Source organism: Melanostigma gelatinosum (assembly GCF_949748355.1).
Source record: "Melanostigma gelatinosum genome assembly, chromosome: 12".
Taxonomy (NCBI): domain Eukaryota; kingdom Metazoa; phylum Chordata; class Actinopteri; order Perciformes; family Zoarcidae; genus Melanostigma; species Melanostigma gelatinosum.
The window spans coordinates 14140477-14163058 of record NC_136645.1 but is presented as its reverse complement, the minus strand read 5'-3'; the positions used below and the strand labels follow the sequence as shown (position 1 = coordinate 14163058).

The 22582-nt window shown below is 41.5% G+C and overlaps 1 protein-coding gene and 1 long non-coding RNA gene across 2 annotated transcripts; both read right to left on the bottom strand.

Annotated features, from left to right (window-relative positions):
• Window positions 1–1797: 1797 nt before the first annotated feature.
• On the bottom strand, window positions 1798–14601 carry LOC306785733 (uncharacterized protein; the record flags this gene model as incomplete). Its single annotated transcript, XM_079280190.1, has 4 exons — window positions 1798–1971; window positions 2552–2577; window positions 11500–11961; window positions 14481–14601. The coding sequence occupies 4 exons, from the start codon at window positions 14599–14601 to the stop codon at window positions 1798–1800; spliced, it is 783 nt and encodes a 260-aa protein (XP_079136316.1).
• Window positions 14602–17742: 3141 nt separating this feature from the next.
• Window positions 17743–19040, bottom strand: LOC306785857. Its single transcript, XR_013772448.1, has 3 exons — window positions 18956–19040; window positions 18741–18819; window positions 17743–17804 (listed from the first exon to the last, which is right to left on the bottom strand). It is a non-coding gene; the product is annotated as an uncharacterized lncRNA (long non-coding RNA).
• Window positions 19041–22582: the final 3542 nt, after the last annotated feature.

Below are 22582 nucleotides of genomic sequence, written 5' to 3'. Positions count from 1 at the left end.
AATGAACCCTTTCTCGAACCAATTGGCTGAAGTGTTGCGATGCCTCATGAGGCTTCATCTCGCCATCACTACTACCAGGAGATTAGTCGTCGTCTTCTTCTTCTTCTTCTTCTTCTTCTTCTTCTTCTTCTTCTTCTTCTTCTTCTTTTTCTTCTTCTTCTTCTTCTTCTTTCACTTTAATTGCGGACTACAAACCAATGTTTAAGGCGCCACCTTCTGGACCGGAGTGTGTAACATCATGACTTTATGACAGTTATCATTTAAACACAATAATAATGTTATTTACAACTTCAAATCGAAATAAACTGGATTCTGCCCCAAGCTGCGCGTTTCCGTCCGGATTAGTCTCCACATGCGAGCGCCAGCCGTTTGAGAGGAGAACTTTCGCGGAGAAACTGCACAATCAGACAGCAGACTAGCAGGAAAGGGAAGCAGTACATGCGAAGCTTCTCCAGCTGAACACCAGACAGGTTTGGCTAGCTGGACGACGTCATGCTAATAACTTATTTAGCTTTTTAAAACAACGGGGACGGATCCAGCACGGACAGTTAGGGAGTGAGAGACATGAAGCACCTGCTAAGACATGATATATAGTTATAAATACATCATTATATATATGTGTGTGTGTGTGTGTGTTGTATATTAAAGTGAATATTATTATACGATATATATATTATTATACGATATATATTATTATATTATATATATTATTATATGATATATATATATATATATATATATATATATATATATATATATATATATATATATATATATATATATATATATATTATTATTATATGATACTGAGACTATAATAAGATGTCCTGATGTGTTATTTACTGCATCTAGCAAACTATACCTTTGAGTGTTACAATAGCGACTATTATTTCATTCAATGTGTCCATCCAGGCAAATTGGTGGATCCAAATGTTAATAAGAAAAAACATATGATGTAATTTCTTTGGAATCATCCAAAATAATGTTCAGTGTATGGGTATTTTTCCAGGCCACTTTAGGCCACTGACTGGTCGATACGTGCGATGCATTGAGTGGGCAACGCGCCGTGTATTGAGTGGGCCGGTCTGACAGTAAACTCCCGGGCCACTTTTTCCCCCCAGTCCGCCCCTGCCCGCAGGACAGTTAATTGTCCTGCACAATACCTACAGAACTCCATTTCAATTGAAACATATTCCTGAGTGACTTTTTTTGCAGGCAATACTAATGTGAGTTGCCATCGTAAGACAAAATAAATAGACTGAGTTGTAAATGTTTTTGCTGTCCGCTACTTGTGAGAGGAAAGGTAATTGTATGCTACAGTAGAGTTAACAACTGACAATTAAATGTTTGTTGCACATTGGAAAAATCACATTTCATATCAGCAGCCTACATATATAATTCAATTAATTTAAAACTATTTTAAGGATGTACAATTTCCACACATAGCTAATGTCATGTAATACCTTCTGTGGTCAAGTTTATTTTGTAACTTGTGTATAAATACCAAAGAAATTTAACTACATTTGCTCATTAACTAACATCCTGGCGTGGATGTTGAATCTGGCCAGTTGGTGGCGACAACGCACCGTTCTGTTAGTTTTTGACAACCGCCAAAAAACACATTAGATGACGTCGTTATTCCGCGACGATTACAACCTAAACAGAAAACATTGCATTGGTGTTGGCTAAGCCGACAGTGGAACCCTCGAAATCCACACCTCTGAGTGAGGAAGAGGAACAATTTAACACACCATCTTGGCATTGTCTTTTTAGTGGCGAGTTGGAAACAGCTGCGTCTTACGTGATGAACTGTGCGTTGTCGTGTTTGGTCCTCGGCAGCAGGCTCCGCTGACGCCACTCGAAGAAGCGACTGAGGGTGAGCTCAGGGTTAGTGCTGACCTCCACCTGATCTTTGTACGACCAGATATCCAGACCGACCAGCATCACGCGAACACCCACGGGGCGATACAGCTGAAACAGAGCAGCATGCAAGCACACACTGGAGAGTGGAAATGAACCCAAAACTGAATGAACTGTCAAGTAATGTGTTGAACACGGTGGATGTTTTGCGAAATCGTGATGCCTCTACACAGCAAAGCCCGGGTTATCAGGAGTTAGAACAAGTCGCGCATAAGGTTGTACCTGTTAAACAGACATGCTTCTGTGGTCAAGAACCCTCTGTTGCACTGACGTGTACGGTGGGGCACACACACGCACACACACACATACACACACACACACACACACACCCAGGCGTGCTTCTCGGTTCATGAGAAGTGCAAGGCTGAGCCAGCAAGTTCACACAAAGAATGAAGATGGAGGCTTAGAATTGCCCGGGAGATGAAGGGGGCAGATTGCACTTACGATTCACCCGGGATGCCGGGGGCAGAGGCACCCAAACACGTTTTGGCCATTAAAATAGTTAATCATTATTCTAGAGAATAGTAGGGAACTTCCAGACAAAGTCACAAGACCGAGTCAGCAGTTCTAGGAAGCTGGTAGGGCGTTAAGGTCATTAGTTAGGCCCCGGGGTACATATAAATAAACTTACCCTTGACAGTGAAGTCACTGAAAATGCTGACGGGGTACATATGAATAAACATACCCTTGACCGTAAGGTCACTGAAAATGCTGACGGGTTCATATGAAGACAAAAGCATACCCGGCTTTCAAAGATTACGCTGGAGTAAGGGGTTTTTGGTGTAATCAATCAAGTAATGTTTGAAATTCAGTTTGAAGATATGTTTGATGTGATGTGTAGGAATCCGTTTGAAGTCAGAGATCTGAGCCCCGGACGAGTATAAATAGTGGCAGTTTGAAACAGCAGAGGAGTTGTGAGGAGCTGTGCGGAGTGGTGCGGAGTCGTGTGAGCGGTCGTGTGAGGAGTCTCGAACCCCGTGCGGGCTTCTGCCTGCACGGAGGTAAACTTTAACTTCTTGCAGACCTCCGGACTTTGAGAGTCAGAGTTTTAAGAATACTTAGAAGATTTTTTGAAGTCGAGTCAGGGGAGAAGCTCACTCTGTCTATTCCTGCGCTGGGTGAATCATTAACTTTTTCCTCCGTAGACTACATTGCCAGCCAGTCTGCTGGCTGAGTCTGAGTTTTTTAAAGATCATTTGACTCTGAAGGGGTTTTTGAATACTTAAGTGATTTTTCTTACATTTTTCAGTTAACGATTTTTTCTCTGTATTTTGGACCAAGAGATTACACTTTGATTTAAATGCAAATAAATAAATAACGAATCGGTTTCTTCGACCAAATCCTTTTCTTCATATTTTCTTGAGAGGCCAGCCCAGAGAGGGGTTACGCCTCAGCAGATCCCCTTCAGCCCCTGAGGTAAGTTGTGTTTGATCCAGCTCGGTACACTACTGATTGCATTCTTTACATGCACAAACCACACTGATACTTATTCAAATAATAAAAAATAAAAAATAAATTAATTAATTAATTTTTCAATTTTTTTTTATTATCGAATAAAATAATTAAAAATCGTGAGGGGTCACCCCCCAGATCACGTAACAAATGCTATAAATCACAGAACCAATCATTGATAATGCTGTCACATGAAACCACTGGGCCTAGTGCAGTCTGATGATGCATTCATGCTGGACTCTTCTCTTTCAGAGTGTGCAAAGAGGATCGGGAGATATGTGTGAAACATAACAGCTTAGGTGGGAAGATTCGCAGTTAAAGTTAGATTTTCACAGTGAGAGAACTACCTGTTGACTACCTGTTTCAACCTGTCCTTTCTAGACTGAGGCGTGCTATCTCGCAGCCGATTAAGTTTTATACAATCGTGAAGGATATTGTTAGCTGCCGTTGCCCTCGCCCTTCGGTATGCCATATGAAAGCACAGATCAGGAGCACGCTGGATTTCTGAAGCATGTATGCCCTCTCAAACAATCTCGTCTCTTATTATACCGGCTGTACAATCGATGCATGAAGAAGTTCTTTCATAGATCGTTGGGCTGGGCCAGTCATCTGGTCCAAGATTCATTTTCACATAATGACCAGGGTAGAAATCGTGTAGAAATCAAAACATATAAATCTGAAAAGGCTCTCTCCTTCCTTAACTAGAATATTCAACTTAAAAGTTTTAAAAAGTTTTAAAACCAAAAATAAATGCTCAGTTTGTAACAACTGCATAAAACACTCAAACGATGTGTATATAATCCCTACTTAATATAAAGGATAAGATCGTAAAAAATATAAAATAAGAAATTAACAAAATGTCCTCGCAGGAGAAACTGAAAAATCAGAGAAGCTCGTGTAAAATATACGGCTGATAAGAATGGAACTGGTAAAGTAACAAACAAAAAATGATATACTTTTAAAGGATTAAAGACCCTAACTATATTTAGAGAAACTCGGAAAAGAAACAGAGCCGCTCCTATATAGTTCAAGTGTAAGGTGATTTTGGAGTTCACCTGAATGCCAATAGATGGCTGTCCAGGCTCATTCTAGGCCAAATCTTGTCCCCTGAGCAGCTGATGATCCAGACGGCTTGTGGAATGTAAAGTGTGAGGTCACAGAAGTCAATATGAGGCCCATGCTTGATGGGATACTGGCTTGCCTTTTTTCTTTTTCTTTTTTCCTGGCGTAGCTGTCTTGAAGCCATCAACCATCATTCACTGTTGACCCTGTGACTTCACTTTGTGTTGGATGTGTTCTAAGGTTAGGAAGAGGAACTAGATTTTGTTTCAAAAAACCTATTGACCTTGTCGTGTCCCTCATTTCGTAATCCCTCATGCACATTGGTCCCTATTTGAGAGGCTTATTCAAGGAGGACCTCAGTGAGTGCATCATTCCCTCTCCACCCTGGAGGAAAGATAGGGGACGGTTCAGCCATTTTCGGACTGGCTTGGGCCATTTAGTCCACTTGTCGTGGGCGAGCGGTTCGCTTTTTTCCTTAGTGAAGTCTCTTTGCTTCCATTATTCTAGCTCATTCTGAGCTGCCTTGAAAGAAGGAAAGCAAGGGGAGGGGGGGGGCTGCCCCCTCCCCTTGCTCGCTCCCTCTCCTCTGAGCAAGGAGGGGCCGTTTTTGACTATTTTGACTTTAACCTGAGAGAAACACAATCTGATCCCCTATTTTACACCTCTAGTGTTTTAGGGCCTAATCTCTCTCGAGTCCCTGCTTTTTCTTACTTTGCAGTTAAGACACCTTCCAAAATAGCTGTTACCTGTGACATTGTCATGAGTTCACAAGAGCCCGCCCACGTCAACCAGAGGCAGCGACCAGAGCAGCCACAGCTGATGACGCAGGACCGAATACTTCCGTTAGATTTTCACAGGAACTTAACCAGCGACATACTTTGCCACGAAGAACAAAACCTTTGTAATGGAGTAAATATTGTTTGCTACTATTTCTTCTACGGGGTTTTTTCCTTTTTTTAATCATTCCTTATGGAAGAAGGAGAGCGGAGGGGGCTGCCTACTCTCCCCCGCCCGCTTCCTCTCCTCTGAACAAAAAGGAGAGGGGGAGGAGCTGCCTCCTCTCCTCTGCCTGGTCCCTCTGCTCGGAGCAAGGAGGGGGGCTTTTTTAATTTTTCACCAATAAATATTAACTAAAATCAACACTGTAATACTACCCCACACTATTCTGATTTTAACCTGAGAGAAACGAAATCTGTTCCCTTATTTCACACAGCGAATTTATACATCGTTTTTAGTGTTTTAAACACGGATGTTCTAAACCGATATCTTGTATTCATGGTATATACTGTGCATTCCATACGTTATATTTTACTCTGTAAATTGCTGCTGCTACGAACGAATTCCCCCCTGGGGATGATCCAAGTTTATATCTATCTATCTATTTGGGCATTAAGTACTGTCAGGCGGGTCTACTCCGCCCGTCAGCCCTCTGAGTTTTCGTTGGGTAAATTTCTGGCCAAGTATTCGTTTCATTACTCGTCGGATACAATAGAATGTCTGTGCCTTCCTGATTATATGGTGGGGGAGCACTGGGCTCCGTGGCTCTCCTTAAATCTCCGCAATAACTACCGGTATCAGCGTATTTACGGGGATCTGGACATAATGTCCTCCGCGGTTGCTCAAAGTGAGGGGAAGATACACCCCCGTGAGGAGTGTCTTCAATATCGGAACCCCATTCAGTTCCCTCCTCCTCCATTTTCGAAATACTATTATATTAATATATAACAGCAATAAAATCAAAGGTGCAGCGATACCACTGTGATAATATCCTACACTACTTTGATTCTATCATGAGAGAAATTCAATCAGTTCCCCTGTTCCACACGTGTTGGTGTTTCAGAGCCTCATTCTCTCAGGTCTCTGCTAAAGACTAGAATCATATACTGATAATACCATCAAGCCCTGCAATAATATAACTGTAATATTATTATGAACAATACATTGACCCTTCTATTATATAACTGTGATATAATCTTCCAATATATTGTCTAGGGAAGGATTTTGCCCTTTTTCGTCTCTTCAGTGCCTGAGTCGTTAATTGCATTGAGTGATCAGCTCAACTAGACTTTCTCTGTGTTACAGCGGTGTGCTATTCTGGACTCCCTGTTTTTAGACGGGGGAGGAAGCTATGCTCTTTTATTTCAAATCGTATGCTTCTCGCCGGGCCTCTATGTCAACAAGCTAGGTATCCTTTAAACCTATGCGCAGCGATCAATATTTCTGTCCACTAAATCACTTAAATGCCCTCCCGTGAAGTACTTTTAATTCAAGGGTTTCCTCTCTACCTGGTTCTAAGTTTTTAACTCTAAGGATCTGTCTTCTTGTCCCATTTTAACTGAACGACTCCTTCTCCTGTGAGAAGGACGGTCAAGTTTTTTAGAGGATTTATTGACTGCCTCGATCCACGGTACCGATTCCTAATAGAGAGAGCAGAACGATAAAATCTTTTCCTTGACTGCCGGTACTGACGGACGAGTGTTACGAACGTCGGTCGAGGATTGTCGAATTTTACTGCTTCTGGCAGAGTTCAATATATCACCTCAGCTTGATTTCGCTGGTTGGATGCATCACTTTTTCTTTATATCCTCGGGAGGATTTTTGTAATTTAACCCGAGAGGGAACCTCTGTTCTTCCTATATTACACGTTCTAGTGTTTCTAGGACCTAATCCCTCCGAGTCCCTGTTCGGGCGCCATGTTACGTGAATATGGGGGGTGACCCCTCACGATTTTTAATTATTTTATTTGATAATAAAAAAAAATTGAAAAATTAATTAATTAAATTTTTTTATTATTATTATTTCTATTTGAGTTATTAAAACTAGATTCCTTCTGTAAATGTTTTCAATTTATCTGGAAATAATTAGTAATAAGCAAATAGGAGGCCTGTTGTGTGAAACGCACAAAAGTTTGAGTAGATTTAGCTCCGTGCCAACATTGATGCGCAGAAGGCAGGAGTTTCTGCTGGCGATAGATCAACCCTTGCGATCCACCAGAGGGACCACGACTCCACGTGACTCGTGCCCGGAGGAGTCGGCCCCTCCCTGTGTGTACCCCTGGTGCCTTAAGATTTGGCTTGAAGGAGGGGACACGCTTTTTAATTCATTCCCTATATGATTTTCACACCTGGCCCTACGGGAGATATTCGGGAGGAAGGGTTCCCGAATTCTCAGTACCTGTTTTTGCCTCGTGCACTGCTCTACTTTAAGAGTGACTTTTACCGGAATTTAAGTTTGCACTAAAATATTCTTCAATTGCCGACACAGACCAGGTCGATGGCTTGCTTGCTGTCCCGTCTGAATCGACCCACAGTAACTCACCTTGATAGTGTAATTCGGTCGCTCAGACTAGCAGTCGGTCTTATAAAAGTATTAACTTTTTCTTTTAATGTACATTGTTCCTTAACCCTTTCGAAATTGATAGGACCCTGCTTTAGAGCCCAAACCGTTATAAAGCTCTTTTAATACGCAAGCGGGCCTCGTCCGGGTGTCATTGCTTCTTGTTCGAGACTCCTCACACGACTGCTCACACGCCTCCGCACAACTCCCCTGCTGTTTCAAACTGCCCCTATTTATACTCGTCCGGGGCTCAGATCTCTGACTTCTTACGGATTTTTAAACATCACATCAAACATATCTTCAAACAGAATTTCAAACATTACTTGATTGATTACACAAAAACCCTTACTCCAGCGTGATCTTTGAAACCCGGGTATGCTTTTGTCTTTATATGTACCCGTCAGCATTTTTAGTGACCTTACTGTCAAGGGTATGTTTATTTATATGTACCCCGGGGCCTAACTAATGACCTTAACGCCCTACCAACTTCCTAGAACTGCTGACTCGGTCTTGTGACTTTGTCTTTGAAGTCTCTACTACCCTAATGTCCGACACCTGTTTAAGTGCCTCTTTTATCTCCGGCCGACATGGTGGGGCCCCCGCCTTCGCCCTCTGCTTGAACTTCTGGCCCTTTTTTGCCCTCGGCGTGAACCGAGAAGCAAGCATGGGTGTGTGTGAGTCTGTGAGACCATCCTACTCTCGTGTGTGTGTGTGTCTGACAACAGAAACATGTCTGTGTGACAGGTGCAATCTTATAAGAGCCTCAGAGTCATATGCCTGATTTAACCAAGGCTTTGCCGGTAGAGACATCACGATTTCGCAAAACATCCACCGTGTTCAACAAAACATCTACCCAAAGTTAAATAACTATCCGAATTGAAGAGTAGAGTGTGTTACCTGATGTGTAGCTGCATCATTAATGAGAGATGGATCTCTCAGCCTCTGAGGGATCACTATTTGGCAATTATTCCTGCAAGTATCGGGGATATTGTATGAGATAAAAAGAAAGAAAGAAAAAGAAAGGAAAAGAAAGAAGAAAAGATAAGTCGTACCCCATGTGGAGAGTAAAATCCAAACAAAAGATCCAGAACATGGCATGTTGCTCTACCGGACGGACTCTGTCATTGTGAGCTTGGCAGTCTGAAGGAAAAAGGCTCTTCAGCACTCCGCCCTCTTTGTTGTGCAATATCCTGAAAATTACCTTTTGAGGTTGACAAACCACATGAGCCACAACCAGAGCCGGTAAAAAAGTTTCACGGTGTCCCCCCCTCCCCCCTTTTTTTGTTACAAAATTAGCGTGAGTTGCTGAGTCCGCCTATAGATTGAGTCACATGATTTCACGGGGATTAAAACGCTCTGATGAACCTTGTTTAGAAAACGTGCACAATTTTGCAGTTTCTTGAAAAAGAAAGTGGGCTGTCCACTCAATTACCCCTCAATCGTTGTTATGAGACTTTAGGTTTATTTGAACGTGTTTCTCTCTGAGACATTGCTTTTTGTATTTACCACCACACAGACACACATTTCTATGACAAATGGAAACTAGAGTAATACTCACGTACAGCTTCATGTAGACAGATTTTACAGGGCAGATTTCTTGTATTCAATTATGGGACTCTCCTTATTGATATAAAAAAAAACACCCAGTACCCAATATCAGATGACAGAGACCCACTAAAGCCCGTTAGTGGCATTTGTTGCCACCTACTGGTAAAATGGGAGAATGTATCAGACTCGTTTAAAGGATGTACAGTCTCACATCATAAAGAAAGGCCCGCAGCCCAGCATGACAAGGATAGAGTGATGAACCCCCGCTGGATCATCGTCCTCGGTGTGTGCACCCATCTGGGTTGTGTGCCCATCGCCAACGCCGGAGACTTCAGAGGCTACTACTGTCCGTGCCATGGCTCCCACTACGATGCTTCAGGAAGGATAAGAAAGGGACCTGCTCCTCTAAAGCTGGAGGTTCCCTTCTATGAGTTCACTGAGGAGGACGTAGTCATAGTGGGATGAATACTGGAGCTCTGTCTCAGTTCCTCCCTGTAATATGTATTTTTTAGATGGCTCCGTGTGAGAGTGACATAAAACGCGTGTATTTACTGTTAAATACATATTTCCAACTCTATGATTGAGCTATTGTCTTCTCCCTCGTAAAAAAGTGAGTTGTTTTTCTTTGATTGATCTGCATCACTTAGCTTGATGTCTTTTGATTCACTGACATTTTATTTGTTGTTTTAATCTCTATAGATTTCTTTCATTCCGCACTATTTTTAGCATTTAGTATTTTCCAAACAGCATTATGTAACACAACGTATGAGGGCCGGGTGTGATCAGGTCCAACCCCTTTGCTGCCGCACCAATCCTGATATATTGTGTTGGAGCTGTGTGATAAAGTCAAAGGTGGGGCCTGTTTCATGGTTACCTAAAGTTGAGCTGGTAAAAGTGCTCATACACATGAACAAGAGGCCTGGGGAGCACAACGATGAGGATCAGATGATGGTACGATCAAGAAAAGCCACCGGCAATCTAAAAAAGTATCGACAAGTTGTGAACACATTCAGGAATGTGTCGGCCTGTTGATCAACTGGAAGGAACTATAGATCGAGATCAGGATGTTGTTGGTTTGTGACTCCAAAGAATGTGTAGATTGCTTTATCTCAGGACCTTTTCATCCTTTTTGAGTTTGTGTCAGACAAGATGACAATTCCATACCAGTAATGGCAGCAGCAAAGAGTGCAAACTGCCAAGTAAGATAAAGAACTATTGAGTCACACTCCAGTCACTGATGGATTTAATGCTGACGAACAAAGTGTGCCATGTACAACTGTACGAACCAGTGAAATACACAAACCTTCTACTTTTTATTGATAAAATCATTTGAATACAACATACTGTGCACAGATGCAGGTAAAACCATCGTCTTAAACTGACATTACCATCAAATCAATCAATATAACCATCAAAACTATTTCAAACTGTACAGTTGGCGCTCATTCAGTGAATAACTTTTTTAATTGAAATCAGTGGAGTTGAACCGCGGTTAATCATGTGTAACTTCAGAGGTGACTCGTGCTGAAAGCTTTTATCACAAACGGAAACTTTACTGCAACCAGAACAGCTAAAGGGGATTGTTTCCTGTGTGGGTATTCATGTGTACCTTCAGATCTCTGTTGCGCACAAATCTATTACAGCAAACTGAGCAGCTGAAAGGCTTTTCTCCTGTGTGGGTTCTCATGTGTGTCTGTAAAGTTCCACGCCTGTTAAAAGATTTCTTACAGACTAAGCAGCTGAAAGGTTTTTCTCCTGTGTGGGTTCTCATGTGTCTCTGTAAAGTTGAACGATCGTTAAAAGATTTCTTACAGACTGAGCAGCTGAAAGGCTTTTCTCCTGTGTGGGTTCTCATGTGTTTCTGTAAATTTGAACTCTGGTTAAAAGATTTCTTACAGACTGAGCAGCTGAAAGGTTTTTCTCCTCTGTGGATTCTCATGTGTATCTGTAAATGTGAACTCTGGTTAAAAGATTTCTTACAGACTGAGCAGCTGAAAGGTTTTTCTCCTCTGTGGGTTCTCATGTGGCTCTGTAAATGTGAACGATGTTTAAAATATTTCTTACAGACTGAGCAGCTGAAAGGTTTTTCTGTGTGAGTTCTCATGTGTCTGTTCAGAGTTCCACTCTTGCCAAATGTTTTCTCACACTCGGAGCATCTAAAATGTTTTTCACCAGCGCTACATCTTGAATCACTGACACGGACTTCATCAGGTTTCACATAGTTTAAACCTGACTGAGGTCCTCTGGTCTTCTTCCCATCACCACCCTCATCAGTGTCAGAAGACTCTCCAGTCTTCTCATCAGTATCTGGTTCTGGATGTCTATCTGGATCCAAGTTCCTGTCTGGTTCTGGTCCTCCACAGTCTTCTCCATCAGCTTCTGTTCTCATCTGTTTAGTTTGTCTTTGATGAAGCTGTGAGGACTGAGCTTCCTCTTCTTCATCTTCACTCTTCACAGGAGTGAATGAGAACTTGACATCAGCCTCCTCCAGACCGTGAAGCTGCTCTCCTTCCTGACTGGTGCAGAGTTCCTCCTGTTCTTCTTTAATGTGTGAGGGCTCTGGGTCCTCCTGGTCCAGACTGGAGCTCCACTCCTGCTGCTCAGAGGGAACCTCTTCTTTAACCAACAACAGCTGCTGGACGTCTGCAGGAAAACAGTAAACGCACACAGAGGGGTTACAAAGACATTTTAGAATTGAGCAAATAGTCTCCTGGACATACACTTCCAGAGTATCACTAGAACCAGATAATACAATAATGTAATCAACTTATGTGACCATGAACACATGAACCATTTTAAGCTGCCAAATCCATGTGGTGTTATCAAAGAGAACAAACTTGTACTTTAAGTTGAAATATTTCCTGTCATCTAGAAGCTGAGAGAACAAATCAGCATACCTGCAAACTCATAAGAGGTGAAGGAGGTGCCCGTATACGCATCTCTCCTCTCAGTGTTTTGTGAGCCCTGTATCTTTATACTTTATTTGAACTTGTCCAGCACAGGGACGCATTATCTTCACCCACACACAAGCCAGGGTTGGGCCACATTGTGTGTGGGAGTCCTGGAGTCTCAGGGATGGGGAAGGTGCTGTTCCTGCAGGTTGCTGCACAATATCCCACCGACTAACCCGATTCACAACACAACTAGTTATAAGTTTTAAGCTACCACCTGCGTGTCAGAGCTCCCTCTTTGTACGGGGAGCGCCTCACCCGGAGATTCAAACCTTTGCTCTATGACACACGCAACACTATTGCAAATGAGCACACACACACACACACACACACACACACACACACACACACACACACACACACACACACAGTACTGTTATGTTCAAAATGTCTCAATCAAAAGGTAAAGGAAAAAGCCCCCCTCCTTGTTCCAGAGGAGAAGAAGCATGCAGAGGAGAAGAGGCAGCCCCCCCCCCTGCTCTCTTTCTTCCATCATTAAGCAGGGCCGAATCAGCTGGTTGAAGTTTAAATCAAAAGGAATTTAATATACTAACAAAAGAAAATGCAGTTACAAACTGAATTACACGATCAGCAGTAATATTTCATGAAATAGAGGCCCCATCCACACCACATGACAGACTGGTGTGTCCGCCTCATGGTCCAGATGAGGTCTGATTATCTCCGGGGATTCACAGTTTCTTTGTCCCTCCAAAGTCTCTGAAATGTCTCATATTACACATTCCTTAGCCCATCGATCAGCTCAGCGATTGGCTGAACCCGTCGGACTTCAGTCGGCCACTTCCTTGACCAATTCACCCCCCTTCTTGAAGGCTGTGCTCAGAAACTCTTCAGCAACATCCCCCTCTCTCTGACTTTATGGCGGTGTCATAAATTCTCTGGTTTCTCTCACAGTGCACAACAAATTCAGTAACTCTCCCTTTAGTTTAAACCTTCTATAAGTAAACATATTGAAACACATAATATACATCGCTAGGAGCGCTTTAAAACTTAAATTCCTCACAATACGTATACGTTTAATGCCTGTAAATACCGCAAGCATATTTCTACAGTAGCGAGAACCATCGCCTATACAAAATTAAGTGATTCGTTTTCATTTAACCCTGTTACTGTATGGCTTAATATTAACTTCCACTGTTACTGTCAAGCCGTTAGAATTGTGGCCTATCTTCTATTTACAATTAATATGCATTCAATCCGGTTCAATTATTGAAATCATGAAGGTTCAGGCTCCTTAACACTCATTACTTCAGGGCCTTTGGGAGCAACTGCACGTGGGACAGTTGGGACCGGAAGTACACTGGCTGTGGTCATTACAGTGAACAGTGTGATGAGAGGGCACGTGAGCCCTTGTTGCTGTACTTCGTCTCATTGGAGCAGAGGCTGCAGTTAGCATACCCTGCCTTATCAATGCATCTAAAACACTGACAGCGGGAAGCTGTACTGCTCTCTCTTCACGTCTGTTTAGACCTCCACCTTTATCCAGGCCCAGCTCCACTCACATCTCAGCCCTGCGTCAAGCTGCGCTACACACACAACATCCTCTTCATCTCATCAGTATCTGGGCCTCATGTTTCAAGTTATTATCACCACGAAATCGCCTCATTCTACTTTGAGTTAAACAAAAAAAACTAAACCCAGAACCGCCGGTGTTCCGGTTTAACGTTAATGAGTGACCACGTGGACTGAACCGGAACACGGAGGGCGATTCATGTTTCATCACGTTATCCTCCTAAATCTTGATAATGATGAGCGTTAGCCGTTGACAAAGTTCCGCATGCAGTGGACGTTAACTTAACCAAACAAGTCTGAACGGTAACGGAACTTAAACGTTAACGGAGGGAAATGAAGACGGTGTAGACATCTTAACGCTGATTGGCCAAGACCCGACACGTCGCATCAAATATGTTTTATTGCGAAGATCACGACATCACATTTTCTCCCTGTCTCAATCCAATCTGAGAAACGCTGGCTGACCAGTTGACCCCCCCCAAAAAATAAGAACTATACGGATCTACACTCACGTGGATGATATATTTTAATTCAAAACGGCTTATTTCGCAGAAAAGCGACACGTTTGCAGGTATTAAATCAGGAGAAGAAGAAAACTACGAACTGCAACAGAGTCTCACTCCAAACTACATTAGAAGTTATCAGCCGGAGCATGAACAGTGTTAAATAAAGTGAACCTACGTGCTCTTTGTATCCGGATTTCCGGGTTGAGAACAGCGTCCAGAAGTTCCCGTTGTCGCTTATTCGCCTCTTTTGAACGAGAGAGTTCCTCCTCGTACTCTGCTATCGTTCTTTCAAACATACCAAATATCTCTTCATCAGCCGCAGTTAATCGCTGGTTGATTAAAGATCTCAACATTTCTACGTGACATTTTCTACTCGACATTTTCACGAAACCTACATGCTAAGCTAACTTCAATAGCTTTAACGTTATCGGCTACCAGGAGATTAGTCGTCTTCTTCTTCTTCTTCTTCTTCTCCTCCTTCTTCTTTCACTTTAATTGCGGACTACAAACCAATGTTTAAGGCGCCACCTTCTGGACCGGAGTGTGTAACATCATGACTTTATGACAGTTATCATTTAAACACAATAATAATGTTATTTACAACTTCAAATCGAAATAAACTGGATTCTGCCCCAAGCTGCGCGTTTCCGTCCGGATTAGTCTCCACATGCGAGCGCCAGCCGTTTGAGAGGAGAACTTTCGCGGAGAAACTGCACAATCAGACAGCAGACTAGCAGGAAAGGGAAGCAGTACATGCGAAGCTTCTCCAGCTGAACACCAGACAGGTTTGGCTAGCTGGACGACGTCATGCTAATAACTTATTTAGCTTTTTAAAACAACGGGGACGGATCCAGCACGGACAGTTAGGGAGTGAGAGACATGAAGCACCTGCTAAGACATGATATATAGTTATAAATACATCATTATATATATGTGTGTGTGTGTGTTGTATATTAAAGTGAATATTATTATACGATATATATATTATTATACGATATATATTATTATATGATATATATTATTATATGATATATATATATATATATTATATGATACTGAGACTATAATAAGATGTCCTGATGTGTTATTTACTGCATCTAGCAAACTATACCTACAGAACTCCATTTCAATTGAAACATATTCCTGAGTGACTTTTTTTGCAGGCAATACTAATGTGAGTTGCCATCGTAAGACAAAATAAATAGACTGAGTTGTAAATATTTTTGCTGTCCGCTACTTGTGAGAGGAAAGGTAATTGTATGCTACAGTAGAGTTAACAACTGACAATTAAATGTTTGTTGCACATTGGAAAAATCACATTTCATATCAGCAGCCTACATATATAATTCAATTAATTTAAAACTATTTTAAGGATGTACAATTTCCACACATAGCTAATGTCATGTAATACCTTCTGTGGTCAAGTTTATTTTGTAACTTGTGTATAAATACCAAAGAAATTTAACTACATTTGCTCATTAACTAACATCCTGGTGTGGATGTTGAATCTGGCCAGTTGGTGGCGATAACGCACCGTTTTGTTAGTTTTTGACAACCGCCAAAAAACACATTAGATGACGTCGTTATTCCGCGACGATTACAACCTAAACAGAAAACATTGCATTGGTGTTGGCTAAGCCGACAGTGGAACCCTCGAAATCCACACCTCTGAGTGAGGAAGAGGAACAATTTAACACACCATCTTGGCATTGTCTTTATAGTGGCGAGTTGGAAACAGCTGCGTCTTACGTGATGAACGTGGCTGTGCTGCCTTGTTAAGTCGTATCTGCCGCCAAAGAAAATACACTAAATTACTGGTGAAAACAAATGGAATACTTTATTAGTCCAGAAGGGAAATTTGCATAAAATTACAAAACATTACGCTTCGAAACTCATTTGAACTTTAGAATGCCCTTATTTTATTGTCCCAGATTATTTTGCTCTAAGATCAGTGCTTTTTTTTTTACATCACAAGGTTGAATCGTTTTACCTGATAAACAACAGAGAAACAAACATACCTTGTCCACGTGGTTTGCTATTTCAAGCGCTCTGGCCTCTATCGTCTTCTTACTGCCAAACTTCTTATACTAAAAAGAAAGTATTGTTTGAATTAGTCATACAACCAACAACATGTCAGATATAAAAGATAATCTACTTCTTGTCTAAATGTCTATCGTGCAGATCATTATCATTAATAGGCTGCATCTGCAATAACTGGCTCAAGCAGAGAAAGGAAAATAGGGAATCAAAACCTCCGTGTGGTCGACCACCACAACCAGCTCCACTGTCTTGGGTTTTCCTGTACGGTCTTTGGTCTGGGCTCTGCTTTTCTGAATAAGACAAAGGTGAAAGATATCAACAATACTAAATATAGGAGGATTAATATATGTACATCATAAGGAATTAGTATGATGCAAAAGTATGAATTTGTCTATTGAAATGTGCAAGATTATGTCATCATTTTCAAATGCATTCAGATCTATTATGTCTCTCCTCCTTGTTGTCCTTGTCTTATTTTCCATCATGTTCCCTTTATTCTTTCCCTTTGTTTGTCTCAAATTGTTACATTGAAGTGAAGTTGCAACAAAAACTTTTGTGAATTAATAAATTATCAAGAGAAAAAGTGTTTGTTTTTTATTATATTTGATGCAGATACAGAACTACTATGATACAAGAAAGGTGTATTGTGATAATTGTCAGAGTTATGGTTCAGAGCAGTATTTGTTTTTTTCATAAAATGATGAAATGTAAAAATGCAGCACAAAATATTGGGAATCAGCTGTAAGCTTCAAGCCCTGGTGTATTTCTGTATGCGTCTTTACCAGGCTGCCGAGCTGGAACAGTCCAGACGGACGAGCTCCGTGATCGTAGAAAGTGGTTGTGTTTCCATGGGAACAGGAGCTCCTCTTCCTCCTCAGGTGTTTGTAGTTGTAAACGGCATGGAGACCCTCGTCACTGTGAGCTCTGGAGCTCGGTCTGTCGCCCTGCTGTCCCGCCTCGGCGCCGGCCAGAGGTTCCAGAAGGTACATTTGGGCCCGGAGACGCACAAACCCCCTGCAAGTGGACACAGGAAAACTTTTTCTTCAGCATGTCTTATTCTCAAACATATCTCCATTTAACTGCTGGACCTGCCTTTGTTTATCATGCTTCCCAGCTTCTACAGACATTGACACTAATAGTCTTCTATAGCAGACAGAAGGCATCTTTGCATGGCCCTTTGTTGTTTAGGTTACAGGTTTTCAGACACAGAGCGACGGGACTGATCCTCTCTTTGGATTGGACACACTGGTCATGAGTCACAGAGGCTGACTTTCAGTCTCAAATCGTTATGGGGATCAATGTCATTCAATTTGGCACTCTACTTTGAGAAACGTTTTTGGAATTAGACATACAGAATGAAAAATTCAGTTGACATTACTCACTTTATTCCTGAGCAGAGTCCCACGCTGGCAGAGGAGTCCTCTACTCCCACGACGTGCCCATGGTAGTAGCAGTGAACCTGAACAGACATTCATTATTTGTCACAGACTAAAAGGAGAAATTTAAACTCACACCTCAGTTTTTTCACAGTGCAAAAAATGTGGTCCAATTTGAAGAATAAAATATTGTACATGGTTGTGTCAAGATGAAATGACTTAACCCTGTGATGTAAATTCCTCTTCCACATAAGACTCAAGAATTGCAGTGGGTGGTGTCACGTTTAATAAAGAGGAACTTTATGGGTGAGAAACTTAAGTTTCTCAGGACATCAGATGTTTTGAAATAAAAAATGACTGGCAGGTATTGCATGAAGTGACGTTTGTAGATGAAAATGATGAGGATGACTAATTTCTGTTGAATTAATTAGATATTGATAAAATGGATTTCATTGTACAGCATTGACAGGTAACTTGGTGTACATTTGGGAAGTACTGTACACATAACTGCAGGCACATCTGCAATTTACAAACCCTGTTTCTTGTGTTTAACAGTTCAGAGCTGTGACTTTGATTTTAGACTGAGGACAAACTAACCACACCAGTATCTTACAAAACTGCAAAAATACCAAATACAAGAAAGCAAATGTAGCAATATGGGAGGGCAGGTGGCAAATGATATCCTGCATTTAATTCATTCATTCCTGTCCAGTAAAATAAATATTTGGCAGTATTACACAAGCCTGATTCCAGACCTCTGAATCGTCCATATCTCCGTTTATTCAGTAAATGAAAAAGAATAAATGAAAAAAGTGAAACAAAATGGTAATTCAGTCAGATTATTAGACGAACTAACCTAAACCATTTTACAATCAAGCATACATTTAAGGCTTACAGTCTAAATGTCCACAACACAGGCATCTAGTTCTGATATATCACATTAAAATAAAAGATGATGATAAATACAAGGATTATATCATGTTCGTGAAATAGAAGTGACAGAAAGCAAAGGTACATACCCTAAGATCTGGAGTAGTTGTGATTTGGGTGCCCTGATCAGAACAGTGTGTCACAGAGAAGTTTTCCCCGACAAGATCTCTGAGAAGAACAGTTGTTTTTGTTTTTTACTCAATAATATTGACAAACGAAGAAAGAAAGTACAGTATGTATGGACCCGCTCAGTCAGAAATAAATGCGCTAAGAACACAATCCCAGACATTTTAAGTTTCCTCACTTGTTCTTTTCCAGGTGCAGTGTGTAGTTTTGCCCAACAATCGTCAAAGAGTACTGGAGTACATCAGGGTATATCTACACACACACACACACACACACACACACACACACACACACACACACACACACACACACACACACACACACACACACACACACACACACACACAAAGAGAGATGAAACTTAAATACATCTACCCAAAGTTAAATAACTATCCGAATTGAAGAGTAGAGTGTGTTACCTGATGTGTAGCTGCATCATTGATGAGAGATGGATCTCTCAGCCTCTGAGGGATCACTATTTGGTACTTCATCACGTGAGGTAGAGTCCTCACACTGCCCGCAATTATTCCTGCAAGTATCGGGGATATTGTATGAGATAAAAAGAAAGAAAGAAAAAGAAAGGAAAAGAAAGAACAAAAGATAAGTCGTACCCCATGTGGAGAGTAAAAGCCAAACAAAAGATCCAGAACATGGCATGTTGCTCTACCGGACGGACTCTGTCATTGTGAGCTTGGCAGTCTGAAGGAAAAAGGCTCTTCAGCACTCCGCCCTCTTTGCTGTGCAATATCCTGAAAATTACCATTTGAGGTTGACAAACCACATGAGCCACAACCAGAGCCGGTAAAAAAGTTTCACGGTGTCCCCCCCTCCCCCCTTTTTTGTTACAAAATTAGCGTGAGTTGCTGAGTCCGCCTATAGATTGAGTCACATGATTTCACAGGGATTAAAACGCTCTGATGAACCTTGTTTAGAAAACGTGCACAATTTTGCAGTTTCTTGAAAAAGAAAGTGGGCTGTCCACTCAATTACCCCTCAATCGTTGTTATGAGACTTTAGGTTTATTTGAACGTGTTTCTCTCTGAGACATTGCTTTTTGTATTTACCACCACACAGACACACATTTCTATGACAAATGGAAACTAGAGTAATACTCACGTACAGCTTCATGTAGACAGATTTTACAGGGCAGATTTCTTGTATTCAATTATGGGACTCTCCTTATTGATATAAAAAAAACACCCAGTACCCAATATCAGATGACAGAGACCCACTAAAGCCCGTTAGTGGCATTTGTTGCCACCTACTGGTAAAATGGGAGAATGTATCAGACTCGTTTAAAGGATGTACAGTCTCATATCATAAAGAAAGGCCCACAGCCCAGCATGACAAGGATAGAGTGATGAACCCCCGCTGGATCTTCGTCCTCGGTGTGTGCACCCATCTGGGTTGTGTGCCCATCGCCAACGCCGGAGACTTCGGAGGCTACTACTGTCCGTGCCATGGCTCCCACTACGATGCTTCAGGAAGGATAAGAAAGGGACCTGCTCCTCTAAAGCTGGAGGTTCCCTTCTATGAGTTCACTGAGGAGGACGTAGTCATAGTGGGATGAATACTGGAGCTCTGTCTCAGTTCCTCCCTGTAATATGTATTTTTTAGATGGCTCCGTGTGAGAGTGACATAAAACGTGTGTATTTACTGTTGAAGACATATTTCCAACTCTATGATTGAGCTATTGTCTTCTCCCTCGTAAAAAAGTGAGTTGTTTTTCTTTGATTGATCTGCATCACTTAGCTTGATGTCTTTTGATTCACTGACATTTTATTTATTGTTTTAATCTCTATAGATTTCTTTCATTCCGCACTATTTTTAGCATTTAGTATTTTCCAAACAGCATTATGGAACACAATGTATGAGGGCCGGGTGTGATCAGGTCCCTTTGCTGCCGCACCAATCCTGATATATTATGTTGGAGCTGTGTGATAAAGTCAAAGGTGGGGCCTGTTTCATGGTTACCTAAAGTTGAGCTGGTAAAAGTGCTCATACACATGAACAAGAGGCCTGGGGAGCACAACGATTAGGATAAGATGATGGTACGATCAAGAAAAGCCACCGGCAATCTAAAAAAGTATCGACAAGTTGTGAACACATTCAGGAATGTGTCGGCCTGTTGATCATGGAAGGAACTATAGATCCAGATAAGGATGTTGTTGGTTTGTGACCTCAAAGAATGTGTAGATTGCTTTATCTCAGGACCTTTTTCATCCTATTTGAGTTTGTGTCAGACAAGATGACAATTCTATACCAGTAATGGCAGCAGCAAAGAGTGCAAACTGCCAAGTAAGATAAAGAACTATTGAGTCACACTCCAGTCACTGATGGATTTAATGCTGACGAACAAAGTGTGCCATGTACAACTGTATGAACCAGTGAAATACACAAACCTTCTACTTTTTATTGATGAAATCATTTGAATACAATATACTGTGCACAGATGCAGGTAAAACCATCGTCTTAAACTGACATTACCATCAAATCAATCATCAATATAAACATCAAAACTATTTCAAACTGTACAGTTGGCGCTCATTCAGTGAATAACTTTTTGAATTGAAATCAGTGGAGTTGAACCGCAGTTAATCATGTGTAACTTCAGAGGTGACTCGTGCTGAAAGCTTTTATCACAAACGGAAACTTTACTGCAACCAGAACAGCTAAAGGGGATTGTTTCCTGTGTGGGTATTCATGTGTACCTTTAGATCTCTGTTGCACACAAATCTATTACAGCAAACTGATCAGCTGAAAGGTTTTTCTCCTGTGTGGGTTCCCATGTGTCTCTGTAAATGTGAACGCTCGTTAAAAGATTTCTGACAGACTGAGCAGCTGAAAGGTTTTTCTCCTGTGTGGGTTCTCATGTGTTTCTGTAAATGTGAACGATCGCTAAAAGATTTCTGACAGACTGAGCAGCTGAAAGGTTTTTCTCCTGTGTGGGTTCTCATGTGTATCTGTAAATGTGAACGCTGGCTAAAAGATTTCTTACAGACTGGGCAGCTGAAAGGATTTTCTCCTGTGTGGGTTCTCATGTGTATCTGTAAATGTGAACGCTGGCTAAAAGATTTCTTACAGACTGGGCAGCTGAAAGGTTTTTCTCCTGTGTGGGTTCTCATGTGTGTCTGTAAATATGAACGCCTGTTAAAAGATTTCTTACAGACTGAGCAGCTGAAAGGTTTTTCTCCTGTGTGGGTTCTCATGTGTGTCTGTAAAGTTGAACGATCGTTAAAAGATTTCTTACAGACTGAGCAGCTGAAAGGTTTTTCTCCTGTGTGGGTTCTCATGTGTATCTGTAAATGTGAACGCTGGCTAAAAGATTTCTTACAGACTGGGCAGCTGAAAGGATTTTCTCCTGTGTGGGTTCTCATGTGTCTCTGTAAATGTGAACGCTCGTTAAAAGATTTCTTACAGACTGAGCAGCTGAAAGGCTTTTCTCCTGTGTGGGTTCTCATGTGGCTCTGTAAATGTGAACGATGTTTAAAAGATTTCTTACAGACTGAGCAGCTGAAAGGTTTTTCTCCTGTGTGGGTTCTCATGTGTTTCTGTAAATTTGAACTCTGGTTAAAAGATTTCTTACAGACTGAGCAGCTGAAAGGTTTTTCTCCTGTGTGGGTTCTCATGTGCATCTTCAGAGTCTGTCTCCTGCCAAATGTTTTCTCACACTCAGAGCATCTAAAATGTTTTTCACCAGCGCTACATCTTGAATCACTGACACGGACTTCATCAGGTTTCACATAGTTTAAACCTGACTGAGGTTCTCTGGTCTTCTTCCCATCACCACCCTCATCAGTGTCAG